Raw genomic sequence first — 19,283 nt, 5'->3', positions numbered from 1 at the left:
TCCAATCTCTAACAGTGCCTGTCTTTGTTTTTTATGACTTTTTGAGAGTCAGTAATTACTGTTCAGTAATTTTGTAAAATGTCACTCAATTTGGGTTTATTTGATGTTTTCTCATGAGTGGATTAAGGTTATGCATAATAGGGAAGGCTACCATAGACTGGAGGTGATCTGCCCTACTCAGCATGTCGTATCAGGGGGTATATGATGTCAATGTGTATTATAGGTGATGTTAACCTTGATCACTTGGCTAAGAGGGGGTCTTCCAGGATTCTCCACTATAAAATCACTATTTTTCTCTTTGTAATTATCAAATATTTTAGAGAGATACTTTAAGAATATGCAAATATTCTGTTTTCATTCTAAACTTTCACGCCTGTAATCCTAGCACTCTGGGAGGCCGAGGCGGGCGGATTGTTTGAGCTCAGAAGTTAGAGACCAGCCTGAGCAAGAGTGAGACCCTCATCTCTACTAAAAATAGAAAGAAATTAATTGGCTAACTAAAAATATATAGAAAAAATTAGCTGGGCATGGTGGCGCATGCCTGTAGTCCCAGCTACTTAGGAGGCTGAGGCAGGAGGATTGGTTGAGCCCAGGAGTTTGAGGTTGCTGTGAGCTAGGCTGATGCCATGGCACTCTAGCCAGGGCCTCAGAGTGAGACTCTGTCTCAAAAAAATAAAATATAGGTATTATTAAGTTGGCAGGTCTACTTGTGCGTATTAGAAAGGAACAAGGCTAAAGTTTATTAGACATTTACTATGTACATGCACTGTGCAATGAGCTTTACATATATTAACTAACTGAATCCTCTCTCACCTTTATGAGGGTAATATATTAGCTCCATTGTATATATGAAGAACCTGAGGCACAGGGAGATTACATAACTTGCCCTAGATTGCACAGTTAATAGGAGTGGAGTTAGGAATTGAACCTCGGTGATCTGGCTCTAGAGTTTGCACTCCTAAATTAACCACTTCACCATAAACTTGTGCCCTGGTTGTAGCCATTTGCAGGGCTGATAATCATCTAGTACACAGTGGTGTGGCTACACTATTTCTGTTCTGGTTGGTCAGTGCCTGTGCCCTACAGATAAGCCTGGTCACTGGTAAATAAAAATGTTTGTGTTTCCTAATTAATGTTTGAATTGAGCAAGTGTTTCACTTGAAAGTGTAAGTGAACCTCAGGAAACTTGTGTGTGTGTGTGTGTGTGTGTTTATGATTGGAGGCACACTAACTTAAACATTGAACAAGTATTGGGCCGGGCACAGTGGCTCATACCTCTAAACGTAGCACTCTGGAAGGCTGAGGCAGGAGGATTGCTTGAGCTCAGAAGTTTGAGGTTGCAGTGAGCTACAATGATGATGTCACTGTATGCCAGGATGACACAGTGAGAACCTGTCTCAAAAAAAAACAAAACAAAAAAAGAAAATTATTGGACATGTATTTTTAAATTGTTCTTCCCAATTTTGAGGCATGAGTTTATGTTTGCCTTTGTCCACAATATATAAGTAGTATGGTTCTTGTTTAAAGGTGATTATTAGATATGTGACTGGGTGTGTTACAAAGAAATCCAAATGGGGTCACCAGTTTTCTACTCTTTCTATATGTCTGGCACTAGCTTGGTAATTTGGCTCCTATCTCCTATTTGGCTCCTTGGTGATTTGGCTCCTATTTAGTTCAGTTTACAATTCTGCCTATTTTCTTCCCAGCCTGCCAAGTATTTCTGGTCTAATAGAACTTACTCCATTTCTGAGGTTTATGTGATGTCTGATATGCTCACTTTTAAGGCGGGTGATCCTGTGGACTACACCAAAGAATTACATTCACATGCCTTGAGATGATTTTTTATAACATTCTTGCTATTAGCTGTCCTGCTTCAATTCACCTTGAACCATTTATATGTATGTAACCATTACATGTATTTATAAAGCCATGAAGTTCTCCTGCACTTGTAGGGAAAATGCTGGCTGACAGTGGGAAAGCTGGGCTTTTGTTTTGGCTCTGCCCATGACTTACTCTGTTACCTTGGGAAAAATAACATAGCCTCTTTGTGGTTTCGTTTTCTTATCCGCAAAGATCAAACGGATCTTATCTAGCTGCGGCATTCTTTGATTCAATGCTTCAGTGAGTTTTAGTGTAGTTTGATGGATGATTCGTCTCGCCATTTAAATAAATGCTAAGTACAGCACCCAGATAATACTGGTAGCAGGTGGCTATGTTTTTACTTTTCTAAGAAAGAAGAACAGCAAAGGATGACATTGTGTAAAACTTGCTTTGAAGATTCATATAGTACTATTGTCTGATAAGACCAAAGAAAAGTGGCCATACTATGGTTCATTGATCCTAAAAGACCACTCATTTAAAAATACATCCCATTTTCAGAGACGATAAAATGTAGAAAATTATGCATCTTACATTTGATCAAATATGGTAGGAAAGCCCCAGGGTCAACTCTCTGTCACTTGAGTATAGATTAACCAGCCACCTTTTGGAGCTTAGTCTGCTTGACTCTCAGATAGGGTCTATATTCTTACCACATGGTTTGTTCTAGGACTAGAGTGTCATTGATTAAGTATGCCTACCTAGTGAGGCTGTGGTGGGACTTGAAGGCTCAGCTCAAAACTACAATTTCAGCGAAGATTTGCCTCCTCTTACCTTCTCAGTCAGACACAACCACACTCTTCTGTATCCTTACAGAATCTGTACACACTGCTTTCATAACACTTAGCACATTCTGTTGTAGTAATTTTCTTTCTTTTCTGTTTCTCCTACTAGATTATGAGCTACATAAAGGCCTCTTAATGTACAGTAGTGGGCTGTAGCCTGGGATATAGTAGACATCCACAGTGTCTTATTGAAGGGATAAAGGTCAGAAGGTGGGAAGGAAGGAAAGGTGGATGACTGTTTTGTGGATTATAATAGCAGTTTTTAGATTACTCAACTATTACTCATTACCAGGAAAAATGCTACAAAATGAGTTTTACATGAAGGTTTAACTTTTAGGTAACAACATTATTCCACAAGCCATTAGGAAAACCACATTATTTAGAGGCAAAAGTGCTCTGGGTACAAAAAAGTTTTACTAGACTAAGTACCAACCATCAGATGCCAATTTGAACCAATGTCACAGAAGAATCTTATCATAAAGGGTGCTTTGCTCCAACACTAAAACTGGTTCTATGATTTTGGGCAGTTACCATACCTCTCTATGCCTCAGTTTCCTAATCAGCAAAATGGGAATAATCATAGCCTCTGACAGAATTTCTGTAACAATGAAATCACATAATGTTTGTAAAACACCTTAGCACAGTACCTGGCACATAGAGAAGGAAATAAATGTTAGTTATTGTTATTATCAGTATATACGTCATCATTGGGCAGAGAGTTGTTGACCAAAAGAAGTGTTTTATTGGTCTCATTTGGCAATTCTTTCAAGGGTTTTTTCCTTAAACCCCAAGATCATAATTTAAGACTCAGCTTCCTTATTCCATTTCCTTAACTTTGAGCACTATATAAGTACTCCCTTAAGAATTCTCATTCTTATTGGGGATATTTTTTCTCTTCTCCTTTCTTTTTAGTGAATTGCTTGTTTCTTTCTGCCAATGGACAACTCAGCATTTGAAATGCATGGAGATGCACCACAGAAGGGTTTGTCTGTGGAGAAGATGAACATTATCTCCAGAATGGTAAGGTGGGGATTTACATCTTGAGATTTAGTTCTGCCCAAGACCTTTATGCAGAGCTCAGGACAGAATCCCTCTTTAGACCAGCTCTCCTTAAGTGACCCTTTTCAGAAAGATAGCATCTCCTACTCTGAATATTTCCTAATTTGCCTTCTCTCTGATAAATTGTAAACGTACACCTGCTTTAGCTCTTTAATGGCCCAACTTTCTTTGAATTGTTGCTCACTTTATTAGTGAGTGCTTTTGACTTAATGGTTCTTATCACAAGGTAAAATATTTCCATCTTAATTGGGGCCTTCTAAATGCATTGTCTTTATATTGATTGGTGAACATCAGACAAGTTAAAGGGGGAAACTTATTTTTATTTTTTTGTTCAGCTGGTTTTGTACTCTCCCTCTTTATTATGTTTGCTTTCTCTGTCAATTTTGGGAAGCAGAATCATGATTTTTCTTCTCTTCTATTTAAAAGGATCCAGGCGTGGGTTTTTTAAACTCTAGGTTGTAATCCACTAGTGATGAAGTCAATATATGGGTTGGAATTGGCATTTAAAAATCAAAAAAGTAACAAATAAGTGTTGTTTTGTGAAACTTTTGTTTCAATGGTGTGTATGTATGTACTTATGTGTGTTGTAAAGGTAAATGTATTTCTTAATGTGGATGTGGTAAAAAATATTTGAGAAGCACTAATCAAGACCAGTGATTAAGGAAAAAATATTAATGTCTAATAAAGCAATACTCTTTGAATATATAAAGTTATATGCTATCTTTTTATTTTTTTAGCATAAATATGACCTTAGAGATATATGAAAATACAAGCTTTCCTTTGAGAACACTGGACCATAAGTATTAATTGAAATTTTAATGATCAGGCTGGGCATGGTTGTGCACACCTGTATTCCAGTTACTCAGGAGGCTGAGGTAGGAAAATCGCTTGAACCCAGGAGTTTGAGACCAGTCCAGGCAACAACATAGTAAGACCTTGTCTCTACAAAAAAAAAAAAAAAATTAATGATACTGAAATGATATGCAGTGGTAGCACTGTGGTTTGGTGGAAATAGCACACAGAATCAGGAGGGATTCTTCCTGGACCCACAATTATAGATAACAGTGTGGCTTTCCATAAGTCATTGTTCCTCCCTGGGCCTCCTCCCAGGGAGGGCCTTAGCTCCTTTCTGGGCCTGGGCCTCTCCCATGGGACATAATGGTTGAGCTAGACTCTTTAAGAGTCTTTCCAATGTAAAATTTCTGTCTTTATGTCTTGAGAGTAGTTCCTCTCAGGACCCTAAACACAGAACTCAAGAAAGACTCTTTTCACCAGCTACCTTGTTAAGAAAAGTAGTACTTACTCCTCTGATTATTTTCTGATTCAACATCAAATAAATTTCAACTGTGATTTTAAAAGTATATACTTTCACTATGTTTGTCAGTCAATTTTAGTTGAAGGTAGTAGAAAAAAATTTAAGAGATTGAGAAAGGAGGCAATATTTCTAATGTAGTATAAGTAGAGAATAATGATTTCATAATTTCTCCTAGGAAAAGAAGAGACAGTGGTCATTGGTGAGCATTTTCCTGCTGTGTCTCCTGGCCTGCACCATTACCACAGCAGTAGGAGTACTGATTCTTTCCTTGGTTTATATTAACAACTCTCAGCCTCATTCAGATGTTTATTTCAAACCTGAAGCCCAGCCTCTGCAAACAGAAGTTCCCATGGTGCAAACAGCTGTTGATCCAAAATTCCAGTTTCTTAATCACTTACCTAAATCCAAGGTAAGAATCACACATATTAGGGAAAAACATTATTCTAAACAGCAATTTCAGAATCAGCTGTGAGCCAGCAGGAATAAGAGAGGTAAGGAACAGAGAAGAGAGGAGAGCTGGGTTGATGTTGGCCTCAGGCAGAAATTTTCTTCAGTAGATAGTTCTATATCTGGCTAGAGCAAAGAATTGCAGTTGGACAAATGGAAATCCCTGTATTCTTTTGCCAACCTAGGTGTCTTTTTTATGTCTAACAAGATCTAGACTGATATTACATAGCATTGCATGTACCATTATTGTCATTCCTGGACTCTTGCAGACTTATTCCTCATCTTCCTTTCTGGGAATCCAGAATTCACCTTGTTTTGTCCATTTTACCTCCTTCTTACTGTGTAGGCCATGTTGGCTTTACATTCCTTAGGAGATGGCCTCTGTGCTGATGGTTGCCTGTTCATGATTTTTTAGGTGTTTGAGTTTGCTGGTGGTGCAATCCAGTGGGCCCGGTACAGGAACAATGTCAAAGACTATCTCAGCGCTGAAGAAGAGGCCTTTGGCACCAGCTTGAACAGTCAGAGATCACAGATGACCCTGGGGACCCTAAGAATAAAAAGCAATGGCCTCCGGGCCCCTCACTGGCACTTCAATGCCAACGAACATGGCTATCTTGTACAGGTACAACCAGTTTGCCCACACTCTGCTCTTAAGCATCTAGATTGTATGTCCTCAGGGTATTATTTTAGTTGTTATAAATCTTACTTAAGTAAATGATAGACAAAAATTCAGGCTTTGGCTATATATTCAATTAGATTGGTTAGCAGTGCCTTGAAGCATTAGCCTGTTTGTTTTAATTATTTTTGGCATCACTTTGAACTTCTTTCTTCAGTGTGAAATCATTTTCACACACTATTGTTAAAGTAAGATCACTGTTTAGCCCTTTGAGCCAAAGCTAAAACTGGTAGCTCTGATCTAATGATCAAAGAAACGGTAGCTTTCTTCCAAGGAAAAAAAGCCGCAATTAGAATAACAAACTAGTTTGCTGATGTTCGGCCTGGTGTCTATAAGATCAGGCCAATTGGATGCCCTTTTGCAGTTCAGACTTTTCAGAATGTTCTTGAAGTCAAATAAAATAGAGATAGCTGGAGGTGAAATGAATATACTTACCTGAATTTTAGATAATTCATTAATTCCCAAAATTTATTGATCTCTTTCTATTCCAGACACCAGGGAAACAATAACGACTAAGCCCTCACAGAACTTTCTGAGTTTGGTCTTACCCTGGTGATCTGCTTAATTGATGTGTAGCCAATTTTATATGGCATTTTTGTTTTTGTTAATAAAGCCACCTTTTTTTATACGAGGACAATTCATTCAATTTTAGAATTTAAAACAGGAAGAAAGATTAGAGTTTCATTTATATGAGATAAAGCCCTTCTTATTTCTCATGAGAGAACAGAGGCTCAGAGAGATAAGTTGATTTTAAACTACAGTTTAAAAACGCAGTTGTTGGCTGGACTGGGAAAAAGCTTATGTTTTCTGATTTGTTGTCTTTTCCCACATATACAAAATTTATAAAACAGGACAATCTCTAAAAGATTAATTTTCATGGCCTTGGCTAAACAGTGGCAGAGTAGAAAGTAGGAGAAAGAAAAGTCAGCTACGTGGACTTTCCTGATGGGGGGACCCTAAAAACAAACTCTAAGCTAGAGAAATTGGTCTGGAGCATGCTGCAGTAGAACACAGGCCCTAGGATCCAGCTTAGCCTGAGGAGGCTGTTCTGGCAGCCAGAGAAAGTTCCTAATGTGAGCTTCTAAATGTGGACTGTATGAGTTGGTTATCCTCTAGATCCTAAGAAAGTTGTGGATCACTGACTCTCACAATCAGGGTAGGGGACCAAGTGATAGGATGTACAGTCAAGTATCCCCACTGCACTCACCCATGGAGATTGCTTCTGCTTCCCCATGTCTTCATGAAAACCTGGAAGGAGCTGTAAGAGGAGCAGGGAGGGTGATGTGGCTGGTGCACTCGGTTTCACAGTGATGGTCCCATCAGCCACTGTCCTGTCTCTGCTCTGCGTCTGGAGTAGTTGATGCTCTGATGGTAACAGATCCCTGCACATGGACAAGGAGAGAGCTCTTTAGAGGTTCACCTTTCCCCTGTATCTTGAATACCCATTTGGATTCTAGTTATATGTTGTCTGTGTAGACAAAACAATGACTTTTTTTCCATCCACCCTTGTGGCTGCTCTGCTATGTGAACATGAGTCTCTGATAAAATAGAAATAATGCTATCTTTGCTATCTGCCTCACAGGGTAATACTAAGGAACAGTTTAGAGAATGAGAGAAAGTATAATTTTATATAAATAGAATCAAAGTATAGCAGGGATAAAAAGTATAGACTTTGGAGTCAGACTACTTAGGTCCACATCTCAGCTTTGCCTTTGAGTAGCTGAATAACCTTGGGAAAATCATATATTCTCTCAAAACTCATTTTTTTCTCTGTAAAATGGGAATAAGAATAGTACTATGCTTCATAGAGTTGATATAAGGATTAATTGAGCTGAATCAGGTAAAGTGCTTAAACAAATACTTGACACATAGCAAAGGCACTGTGTTAGCTATCATTATTAAAGTTGTCTGCAGAAATGTTCTTATCTGGAAAGCATACGCACATCTGTATGCATACTTACACACAAAGATGTATATGCACAAACATGTATACCTGTATCCTCACTTATGAACATGTATATGTCCTCTACACATGGTTTCAATCTTTTCAAACTCTAAAACATGGACTCTCAATGAAGGGTGATGTTTCCCACAAGGGGGCAAAAGTTGGTTCTTGGAGGGAAGGGACAAAAATTTTTACTCTTTTTATGTATAAATAATAGATATCCATATAATACATAAGCAGCATATGTATATAGTATACTTATCTACAGAATATGATATTAAAATTTCATAGGGTGCTAATAACAACAAAAGAGTCTAAAAACACCCTTAGAAGGAAGGTAATAAAAAATGTGTATAAACATTGCTCCAAAGTGATATTGGATATGCTTTTCTGTTTATGTTTCAGGGAACAGCATGGATTGGGGTGGTTGATGATGGTGGTGAAGTGGTTACCACATACAATGTTACAGCTGGCCAAGTGATCTTCTTCCCTCAAAATATACTACACTGGATAAAGAATGTGGGTAATGAAGACTGCTTTTTCTTGCTCTTCTTTTCTACACATGATGAACTTCAGACCCTGGATGTTGATGATGTATTTTTTTCTACACCTGAGGACATTGCTTCCAGGTCACTTAAGGTAGGTACCATTTCTAATAACAAATACCACCATGAAGATTACATAGGCAGAAAGGATACATGAGTATTTATGTTTCTAGGGCAACAACCAGCTCAGGTCCAGAGGAAATTGGCCAATAGGTATGACAACAGTTGGATAATGGACTCAAAAGTATATCTTGTGTTCCTACTTAAGACAAAAAACTTGCTGAAATTGAGTTGTTTTTTATTTTCCTTTATGAAGGTCTTCCATAGGAAGCCATAATGTATTGGCAGAAAGATTATGATATAATTTATAGAAAAATTGCTGTAAGTTATATCCCTGAAAAGTCATAAACTCACCCATTCTTTTGGTGGGGAGAAGTTTGCTACAGATAATGTAATCATATTTTCTTAATCTCATGCAGAGGATCCCATACTTTTCCTGAAGAATCTCTACTTTTGATCTCTCCAAATATTTATGTTATCACTGGAGGAACCACTGCTAATGCTGGTTACAGAGGGTCAGGTGTGGATGCTGACAGTGGAGATGGGTGGGGAGAGTTGATGCTGGCTTATGACTGGCAACTAGAGGGAGTTCTGTGATAAGCTTAGAATTTACATAGTAATTTTTTGAGAGCTGCCTTGTATGGGACTTTATTCTAATGCTGTAGGGAGAAGTAGGAGAAATGAGTCGTTAGGGAGAGTATTGGTAAGCATGGGAACTAGTGTGTACTTTTGCAGGAGTATTAAAAAACCCAACAAATTTAAAATCAAAATACATTGAAAACTTTGGAGACTTTTCATAAATATCACAAGCCTGAGGCTGATCAAGGTCAGCTCTTCTGCCTGGGCTACTGAAAACCACACTGGTGCTAATGCTTCGGTAACCTCAGCTACCCACCCTTGTATTACTAAAATGTGTGCGATGTTTCACAGATATCTTATGTGGTGTCTTATTTGTTTCAGCCTGAAGGTGGAATTGATTTCATTAGAACATTCAGTAAGCAAAAAGAGGATCAGGGGGTCAATCTTCCTCCCAACTTGGCAGAACTGGTTATGAATGCTAGTTATGTACAGTCTCCAGACAGCCTTGTGTGGAGATACTTTTTTGACCTTAAAGGTATAGTATGTTATTTTGTGAAGCCTTTTTAGTTAAGTGTTATTATATATGATAATATATAATCATATATTTGATTGACATGTGTTTTTTATGGTGGGCCACAGTCAAGGGAAATTTGAAAAAAACACATTTCTCAACAGAGTAGACAATGTAAGAAAAGGCCTGGAGGCAAAAGACAATGTGACAAAGGATTTCAAAGTGTGAGGGGTATATGTTGGGGTTGAGGGTTGCTGCAAGAGAAGAGGCTGATGCCAGAGGAGGTATCCAATCATGCAGGGTTTGAAAGCCATGCTAATGGGTTTGTATTATATATTGATTGAAAAGAGGAGCAACTGAGGGGTTTTAAATAAAAGAGTGACACAATTTGTTTTGCTGTTTGAAGTGATGACCACTCTGGCTGAACTGTAGAGAGTAGATTGGAAGGGGACAGATGGGAGGTAAGGAGATGAGTGGGGGGGGGCGGGGGGCTCTAACAGTCCTTCATGTGGGAGATGATGGTGGATAGAATTGGTGTGAAGCAAAGAATTTAAAGAGGCAGAGCAGACAGGACTTGACACTTAACTGGTTTGAAGGGTAAGTGGAGATTGGTGTTTAGGATGACTCTCAGGTTTTCTAGCCAGGTCCCCTAAGTTGATCAGTTTATTCTAATGAGGACACTCTATGTTAGAAATTTCAAGAGAGCTTAGAAGATAAAATAATGTCTGTCTATGTCAGGTTACTATCTTGGGGGCTTATATAATCTTGTTTCAGCAACTCCCACTACATACATTTTCTGTGTCTATAGAAGAGCTGTATCCTTTACTCAGACTAAATTTGGCTATCCATTGAAATACGATTTTGAAGTATTTAATCTTGTTTTGTTTCTTAAACTTCATTTGGCTCAGGTTCAAAAGAATTTCAATTTCCAGGAGGAGTAATACAACATGCACAATATTGGAAAAATGGAAGTGAACTAAACAACAATGAAAAAATTTTTAGTGAATTCTTGAATCAGGTAATTGAGAAAATTGTTTTGATGAGCATTAAGATGGATGACATATGAGATTTAGATTGAATTAAGGCTTCTTTTGGACAAAATAAAAAGGAAATGTCTAGTCAAACATTGGTTGATTTGATCAATGTAAGCTGTTAATTGAAGCGTCAATGTGGATTTAGGAACTTAATTTCTCTGGCATGGATAATTATATTAATGAAAAGACTGGATATTTGTGAGAATTCTCTTTTCATTTGTTCTAAATGCTCAACTGCCTGTATTGCGTAGTTGTGGTGTCAGATTCCCTGAGTTCAGATGCCAGTTCTGCCACTTTTTTAGCTGTGTGACTCTAGGCAAATTCTTCAATCAATTTAGATTGTAATTCCATTATCTGTAAAATGGGGAGAATACTACTACCAAGTTTATAAGATTGTTGTGAGGAATAAGTGATATAATAAATATAAAAGATATAGGGAATTGAATATTCTCAGTGAGGGCTGAATAAATATTATTGTTAGTAAATAGTTATGATTATGTAAATTATTAAGTTGTAGAGTAAGATGTTGGCTAATTACTGGATTTCTTTTTTCTTTTTCTTTTTTTTTAAGCATCAAAATGCCCTTACTTTGAGTACACTCAGAATTTATAACAATGGATTACGACAGCCACATTTTCATTTTAATGCAAATGAAATGGGATATGTGCTAAGTGGATGTGGAAAGGTAATTCTCAATTCAGATTTTTTTGAGTTTCTTTTTTAATGCAGAAAGAAGCAAAGGGGAGGTAATTCTTTGTTTTGGTTCAGTTATTAGTAACGTTAAAGGACTGACTCAGTGCTAATGCCTTTCTGAACACAGTTTCTAGAGAGGATACCATGCAGACCTTGCTAGATAGTTTGCAAGTTTAATGAGATAGAACAATTCAAAATGTGCAGAAGAAGAGGCTAAGAATATTTCAGAAGTGCTAAAGATGTTATCACTTATGGATGGTATGCAGCACTTGCATAGGTTTTCAGAGTTTTGCATCCTCTGGTAATGCATGTGGAAGTTGCTGCCCTTTGTGGGAGTGTGAAATAACTGTTTGCCTCTCAGTGTACTATACATGGGGGTAGCTGGGGAGGTGTGGAGCATCAGTAGGGTGGCCATATATTCCAGTTTGTCCAGGGTGCTCCTGATGGATACTTATTGTCTTGGTTAAATTACTGATAGCACCCCCTTTGGCTCTCCAGAGAGCCTGGTTTGTATGATCAGTCACACAGGTACCATAAGAAAAGCCAAGCTGTGTAGTGTGTTACTTAATGATTTGACTGTGGTTCCTCCAGACTTTCATGGGGTCCCTAAGGAAATCAGTAATATTATACACAAGTGAAATGAGCTTCTCTAATGTGTATCTTTCTCAATCTTGAAAGAAAGAACCAAAACCAGACTGAAATTTACTCATATGTCATCCATAGCAAAGGTTTTGTTTTATGTTTTTAGAGGTGAAGGCTTAATAAATTGGAAAAGGGAATTGTAATCTTTCATAAATTATATTTCAAGGATTAGACTTTATTTTTATTGTGCTTGTATGTGTGCATTTGTGTACAAATTTGGTCTTTTTTTTTTTTTTTTTATTAGAGACAGGTCTTGTTCTGTCACCCAGGATGAAGTGCAGTGGCATGAGCATAGCTCACTGTAACTTCAAATTCCTGGGCTCAAGCCATCCTCCCACCTCAGCCTCTGGAGTAGCTGGGACTACAGGCACATGCCACCATTCCTGGCTAATTTTTTTTTTTTTTTTTAATAGAGATGAAGTCTTACTATGTTGCTCAGGCTGATCTGCCTTGACTTCCCAAAGTGCTGGGATTACAGGCATGAGCCACTTCACCCAGCCACAGATTTAGTCTTTAACCCTCTTAAAGAAGACTGTTAGGATGTGGTTCTCCTAGAACGCTGACTTTTTCTAAGCAAGTAGAAAGAAAGGCATGATGGTAGTAAAACATTGAAATGTAAATCCTCTACTTGATGTTTTAGGAAACATCATTTGTAACCCTTAATTAGAACATGGTGATTGATGCCCTTTTTCATGATGTTCTGCATATTGAACTCTCTAATATATTTTAAGGAACATTTAATTAAATAGAGTATCTTGATTTTTGTGGGGCTATGTCTCTGACCCAGGAGATTTTATGTGATGGCTGGCTTCTATCTTCCATTCTCTACCCTTACTAAAAGGTCCCTGTATAACCATGTGCTTTTATTCATCTGTTCTTCACTATTAATACTTGTTCCTAATAAATATTTGCTTTTATTTGCTTAACTTAAATACAGTATTCCCTCCTTCCCCTCCCTCTCCCCACTTTAGGTGGGCATTACTAGTACTCAAGGTGCCATAGAATTTAATATTCACATTGGAGATGTGATATTTTTCCCCATTGGAACCCAGCATTACATTAAGAGCACATGTGATGAAGATTTGCTTTTCATCCTTGCCTTCAGCACTGGGGACCAGGTAAGAATAAACTAGTTTAAGAGAGATTGCTGAGTGTCAATGATCCGCACAGTATTCTGCTAAGCAGTGTGTCTGGACCAAAGGGGCCCTCAGTAAATATGTGTTAAATGAATGAATGAACTGGATATACCAAGGTGTGAAGAGAAAGAGAATCAAATAGTCTTTTCATTTGTTTATAGAGGGATCCAATATATCACATTCCCTTTTAATTCCCCAAATTACGAACTGAGAAAAAAGGTAAAATAATTAGTATATAGAGATCCATGAAAACATTTTTATTACAAATAAAGCAAATATTAGAAAATGTGACTGATCCTGTGGGCAAATGGGTTTCCTAATACTGGTCCCCAGAATTGGATAGGCCTCCCCATGTTGAGGCAGGTTCTAGTACACCTTATAGATAGCATAAAGTAACTGAGCATGCTCTTTGGAAGTCTACCAGCTATTAAATAGAATGAAGGAGGAGCTAAAGAGAACATGCCCAATCCCAAATGTCCTATGGGGTGGTGGGTCAGAGAGAAAAAGAAAGAGGGAAATGGAAGGGTTTTTTTTTTTTTTTAAATACAAAAAGATACTTTAGGAGTAGCATTTCTTTCTATCATTGTCTATTTTAAGCAAATCTAATATATGATGATCTGTGTATACAACACATAAATTAAGAGGACTTATTCACTGCATTGAATAAATATTTGCTTTTAAAAATTCACCCCAAGGCTCCTTAATTAGTGAAATAATGGATTTGGATAATAGAGATAAATTGTGGGATTTAGATTTTTAAAAGTTCTTAAGACTAGGTTACCTTCTGAGAGTGGGTAAGAAGTATAACCATTTGATTAGGCACCCCTGGGGGAAGTCCAGGAACAGATAAGCATTTCTCTTGGCTGTGGTTCTTCCTGCAAGGAATCCCAATAAAGTCTCCAGGGAAGAGCACAGCATAAATTCTGCAGTGTCACTGACAGGGCCTAAGCCCAAAGTGGGGCCAGGTTCTTCCTGGTGATGCTCATTTCCCAGGAAACTGGCACATTCTAGCACCTGGGTCTCAAAATCTTCCTGGGCATATTTGGTGTGAGGTGTGTGGAGAGTTATGTGAGAAAGAGGTAGAATCAAAACGTGGCTGCCTATAATGTTGTGAGAAGGAAGGATTCCAGTGACCCCTACTTTTGGTGTGGGTCTCACGCTACTGCCACCCCTTTGCTCACCATTCTCTATAGCCAACATAAAGCAAAATCAGATCACATAAAATATAAATAGGAAAAGAAGGAAAAACTCAAATTAAAAATAGTTAGTTGGAATTTAAAAAATTAAGAATGAGAAAAGAGAATTAAAAATGTATAGAATAAAAATTTTATGTAAGTGTTAAATCTTATAAAAGTAAAAAGTTAAGAATTAAAATAAACATTGGTGATAAAATAAATAAGATTTAATGTGATATGAAAGGCTAATACCAACAAATTAAAACTTAAAATATGAAAGAAGAATAAAAATGGTACTTGAAAAACATTAAATCCAAGCCCCAAATTAAAGAATACAAATCTTTTAAAAACGGAATAGAAATATGGAGTTTGTATTCCATGGAAAAGAAACAATTTAATGGGTGCTTCACAACAGAGAAGAAAGAAATGAACCCAAATTTTGGATAGAAGGGATTTGTTTATTCCTATCCACCCGCCCGGCTCCAGAATATGCACCCTGATGGAGGCTAGTACATTACCCCATCAGAGTGGGTGATGGGAAGTGTTTCTAATGAGGATATATTTTGCATAAAGAGTATGAAGGGAAAGAGGAGAGAGGGAGGATGGAGAGAGAGGTAGAAAGAGAGGCAGAGAGAGAGAGGGAAACATATACCTAGAGAGAAACACAAAGAGAGCCACACACATGGAGGGACAGGCACACAAAGATAGATATAGAGGGAGATACACATAGAGAGACTCACATACACACACAGAGACAGACACAGAAATAAAGAGAAAGATACACAGAAACAGACATACAAAGAGAGTTACACACAGAGAAAGGCAAACAACACAGACACACACAAATAGAAGGACATACACAGACACACACATACCCACACACACCTATACACAGAGGAAGACAGAAAGACACACATAGGGAAAGACATACATAAAGATAAACACAAACGGACACACGCACACACAGGGACAGGCATGCATAGAGACAAACACACAAACACATAGAGACAAGCAAGATTCAGAGACAGATATGCACAGAAACACACATAGACACACAGAGAAACAGTGAGACACACACACACACACACAAATGCAGAAATGGAGAAGCAGGCTGCTGCCTCCCCAGGACCAATTACCTGACAGCACGTTTTGCCTCATCGCATGCTTCTGGGCATGAGCTCTGAGAACCCCTTTTGTACCTGCTCACAGGAAGACAGTCCAGCTCTCTCATCAAAGAGAATGACCTCCCAATAGGGCAGATGTCCCTTCTAAAGAAAGCTTCAGATGCCTCAGCCCCTCTAGCCATCAGACTATGCTTACTCCTCAGAGTTGAAAAGGTGAGCTCCCTATGGCAAGGGAAGACTGGCACCCAAGGTGACCACGTGCAGGCATTTATAGCTGTGTAAAGTTAGACCGCCAGGTACCTTGAAATACTACAAAATGCCTTGAGAGCTGTAGGATCTCTGCAGGAATCGGAATAGTTTGATGTTGACATATCTTCTTTTGTTTATACTGACAGCTGCAAACCCTTGACATGGACGATTATCTACAGGCCACAGCAGACCATATCTTGGCCCAGTTATTCTTCAAGAAGCAAAGTGAGTTTAAGAAGATTCCCAAATTCAAGGAAGACCAGGCAATTAACCTGCCTTAGAGTTGCTGATGAGCTCATATCTGTTCTTCCTTCTCTGCTTGTCATTGTTTAAGAAGAACCACTGCCTAATGAACTTGGAGCTTTTTACAAAGTGGAGAAAATGAAAAAACAAATTCAAAGCAGCCCTATGGGCTTATTTAGCTGATAGTTATTATAGCTAATTCATGCTAAGAGAACATTTCAGTATTTGCTATGTAGATTAGTAGATCTATTGATAGACCCAATGAATTAAATTAATATATTTTTGTATGGATTTTAGTATTTGTATATATATTTCTTTATCTTCCATTATTGAAAAATTATTACTCCAAATGTAAATCCATTCTTCTTATGCACATCAGGAAAACTTAATACTATGCAAGCATTTTTGTTACTTATCGCTGTGAAAGGAAGTAAAGAAGTCACCTTTGTATGTACATCCTGAGGCACTGGAACCCTGATACATCAAACCTCATCTGCAGAGTTTATTGTAGACCCCTAGGCTGGTGATGCTCATCCTTTTTTGGCATGAATGAAAATACTTTTTATAATGTTTACACTTTCAAAGACTCATTCATACTATAGTATTTGTATACTTATTGAGAAAATATTTAATGATAAACAGATTATGAATTCAACATCACCTTTGAATGTATTTAAATTTTATTAATCATACCATCTTTGAACATATTTGACTTTCCTTAATCACATCATCATCTATTTATATTTGAGAAATAGTTGTCCTTATGTTTGAAAAGCATATGGTTTATTTAGTCTACTAATAATGCTGGCTGTATATATGGAGATTCAAGGATACCTTATTATCATTCTGAAGCTGGTAGTCTCCAAGTTGGGGGTCACTGTCTTACGTGGAAAAGAATTTGTTTAGATCTAATCTGTGCTTGACTTTTGCAATGTATTTTAACAGGCATTTGGTACCCCTGTAGTATGCTGGGTACTGCCATCAGTTCTGGGCTATCCTATATAAAATTTTAAAGTATATATAGCTAGTTTTTAATGCCTTTGGCCACCACCCTCTTTCAATCATTGCCCTGACACCTAATGATGATTTTAAAAATGTCTCAGGTTGGTTGTTTCTAGCCTACAAAGAATCTGTATGTTTGTTCTCTCACTATGGACTGTAAGTACAGAATACAGTGAAAATCAGGAATGGCTCACTTTTATCAGAGGAAGGTGGCCACCTCCATAATAGACTCTAGAAACAACAATAAGGTAGCCTCTCTCTGCCCTTGACCATTTGTTGGTTCATGTATTCATTCATTCATTACACATTTACAAACAATGACTATAAGCTAACATTATGCTAGATGTTAGGGATATAAAGTCAACTAGTAAATGATCTCTGTTCTCAAGGAGTTTACAGCCTATTGAGGGACATAGAAAAACAGTGATACATTGTGATAGCACTATGGTAAATGTGCTAAGTGTTATGTATGCATATACACACACTATATGTCTACATACATACATATATAAATGAGACACTAAATCCAGTTATGGGCACCAGGTGGGGATGTCAAGAAGGTTTCCTGGAGTAGCTCTAAATGAAGATTAAGAGTTAGCCAAAGCATGAAGAGGAAGGTGGAAAGTGTGTGTGTGTGATAGCTGCTCCAGGCTGAAGGTTGAAGGAAGCAATTATGCCAGGCATGGGAGTATGAGAAAGAAGTTCATTGTGGCTGGAAAGGTGAGACCCCACAGTGAGAGGTGAAGGTGGAGACATAAGGAGGGATCAGATCAGAAGAGACCTGTTATCCCTTAGAATCACCTGACTGTGAATTTACCTTATTGTCCTTTTCCGGGAGAGCTAGGCAATATCAGAGATTGGTAGCAATGAGAGGTTTGTGGTGGTGGTGGTGTTTTGAAGAGACTTCATGGGAAATAGGTCACAATCCAGGAGGAGGAATGTGGTTGAGAAGATACAGTGAACAGCACAGGGGCAGTGGGTATATGGAAGAGGGTGTCCAAATAGATTAAAAAAAATCATAAAAGGTAAATGGCAATGTTATGTAGATAGATTTTTATCTACAAATTTTGTTTTACTTTGTTTTTTAAAAATATACTATAAACCAGCTCATAATCCGTTTTCCTGTATTAGGATGTATTGTGTCAGATTGCTGTGTGGTCATTTAATAAAGATTTTATGCATCTTTGTATATTTTTTTTGTCATTATAATCCTAAATGAAATATGTTCTTATGGTTTTATGTATTTGAAGCGCTATAGGATTCCCTTTAGGCAACCTGAAAACATGATTCATCATCACCTAAAGAAAATATGTTACAGTGCTGGCACTTTTTGGGTTTCCTGATAATAATATACTTAAAGCTGACTTAGAAATCCAATCCTCCATGAATTTCAAAAAAGAAAAACTTTAAAAATAAAAAGAACCTAATGAAAACAATTCCATTCAAATATTGTTACTATACTATTATATGGTAGGGATATGTTCTTAAATTTCACTTGGTTGTTTTAATTTATGGGCTGTTTTCTGCTCTTGGAAAATCTTGGATATCTATTCATACCACTTTATTCTCCAGGGTAAGTTTGTCTGTTAACACTTAAGTGCTTTTAGGCTTTTTGGTATATCTACGTTATTTACTACCAAATCAATGGATTGAAGAGTGAATTGTTCAACCACACTGACATTTGGCACTGTGTAAAAACCAGACTTATGACTAAAAACCGCCTTTAGAACTGAACCCACCCTAACTTTTTATACACACATTCTATGATACAGCCACACTTTATTAATTTGAAATGGTATAAATTATATAAAATATACTTAAATGTTGAAAGAAATTTAAAAGAACCCTTTTTAACAGCAGCTTTGAATAACTGAATGGAATTAATTTAATTTGAATAGAGGAACTACAGGTTAGGTAAAGAACCACTCAATGTTCCTTATTGCTTCAAATTGTGGAAGGTGGTTATAAAATGTTTCTTTGTTCAAACACTAATCCTTATCTATTGAGGAGTAATCAGGCTGCTTTTTATCACCCAACCAATCTAGGAAAAGGAAATTAGTTACTGTTACTAGATAACCTAATTGTTGATGACCATAATTTATCAATAGTTAAAAGTGAGTCATCAGTATAATATTATTGCTTTAAAAACTAAAAAAGAAAGAAAAAAGAGTCAGCAATTTTGTAC

The 19,283-nt window shown here is 37.4% G+C and overlaps 1 protein-coding gene across 1 annotated transcript; it reads left to right on the top strand.

The window, feature by feature from the left end:
* The first annotated feature begins 3,575 nt into the window (after positions 1-3,575).
* Positions 3,576-18,252, top strand: LOC105860616 (uncharacterized). The gene is given in 9 exon segments (NM_001371785.1): positions 3,576-3,683; positions 5,213-5,446; positions 5,900-6,106; positions 8,511-8,744; positions 9,671-9,824; positions 10,709-10,818; positions 11,406-11,519; positions 13,141-13,287; positions 16,000-18,252. Coding segments are annotated over 9 exon segments (1,419 nt in total). The 5' UTR covers positions 3,576-3,599; the 3' UTR covers positions 16,135-18,252.
* Positions 18,253-19,283: the final 1,031 nt, after the last annotated feature.

Source organism: Microcebus murinus, chromosome 17 (assembly GCF_040939455.1).
Source record: "Microcebus murinus isolate Inina chromosome 17, M.murinus_Inina_mat1.0, whole genome shotgun sequence".
NCBI lineage: Eukaryota > Metazoa > Chordata > Mammalia > Primates > Cheirogaleidae > Microcebus > Microcebus murinus.
The sequence above is the reverse complement of the archived record's forward strand: the minus strand, read 5'-3'. Positions and strand labels throughout refer to the sequence as shown.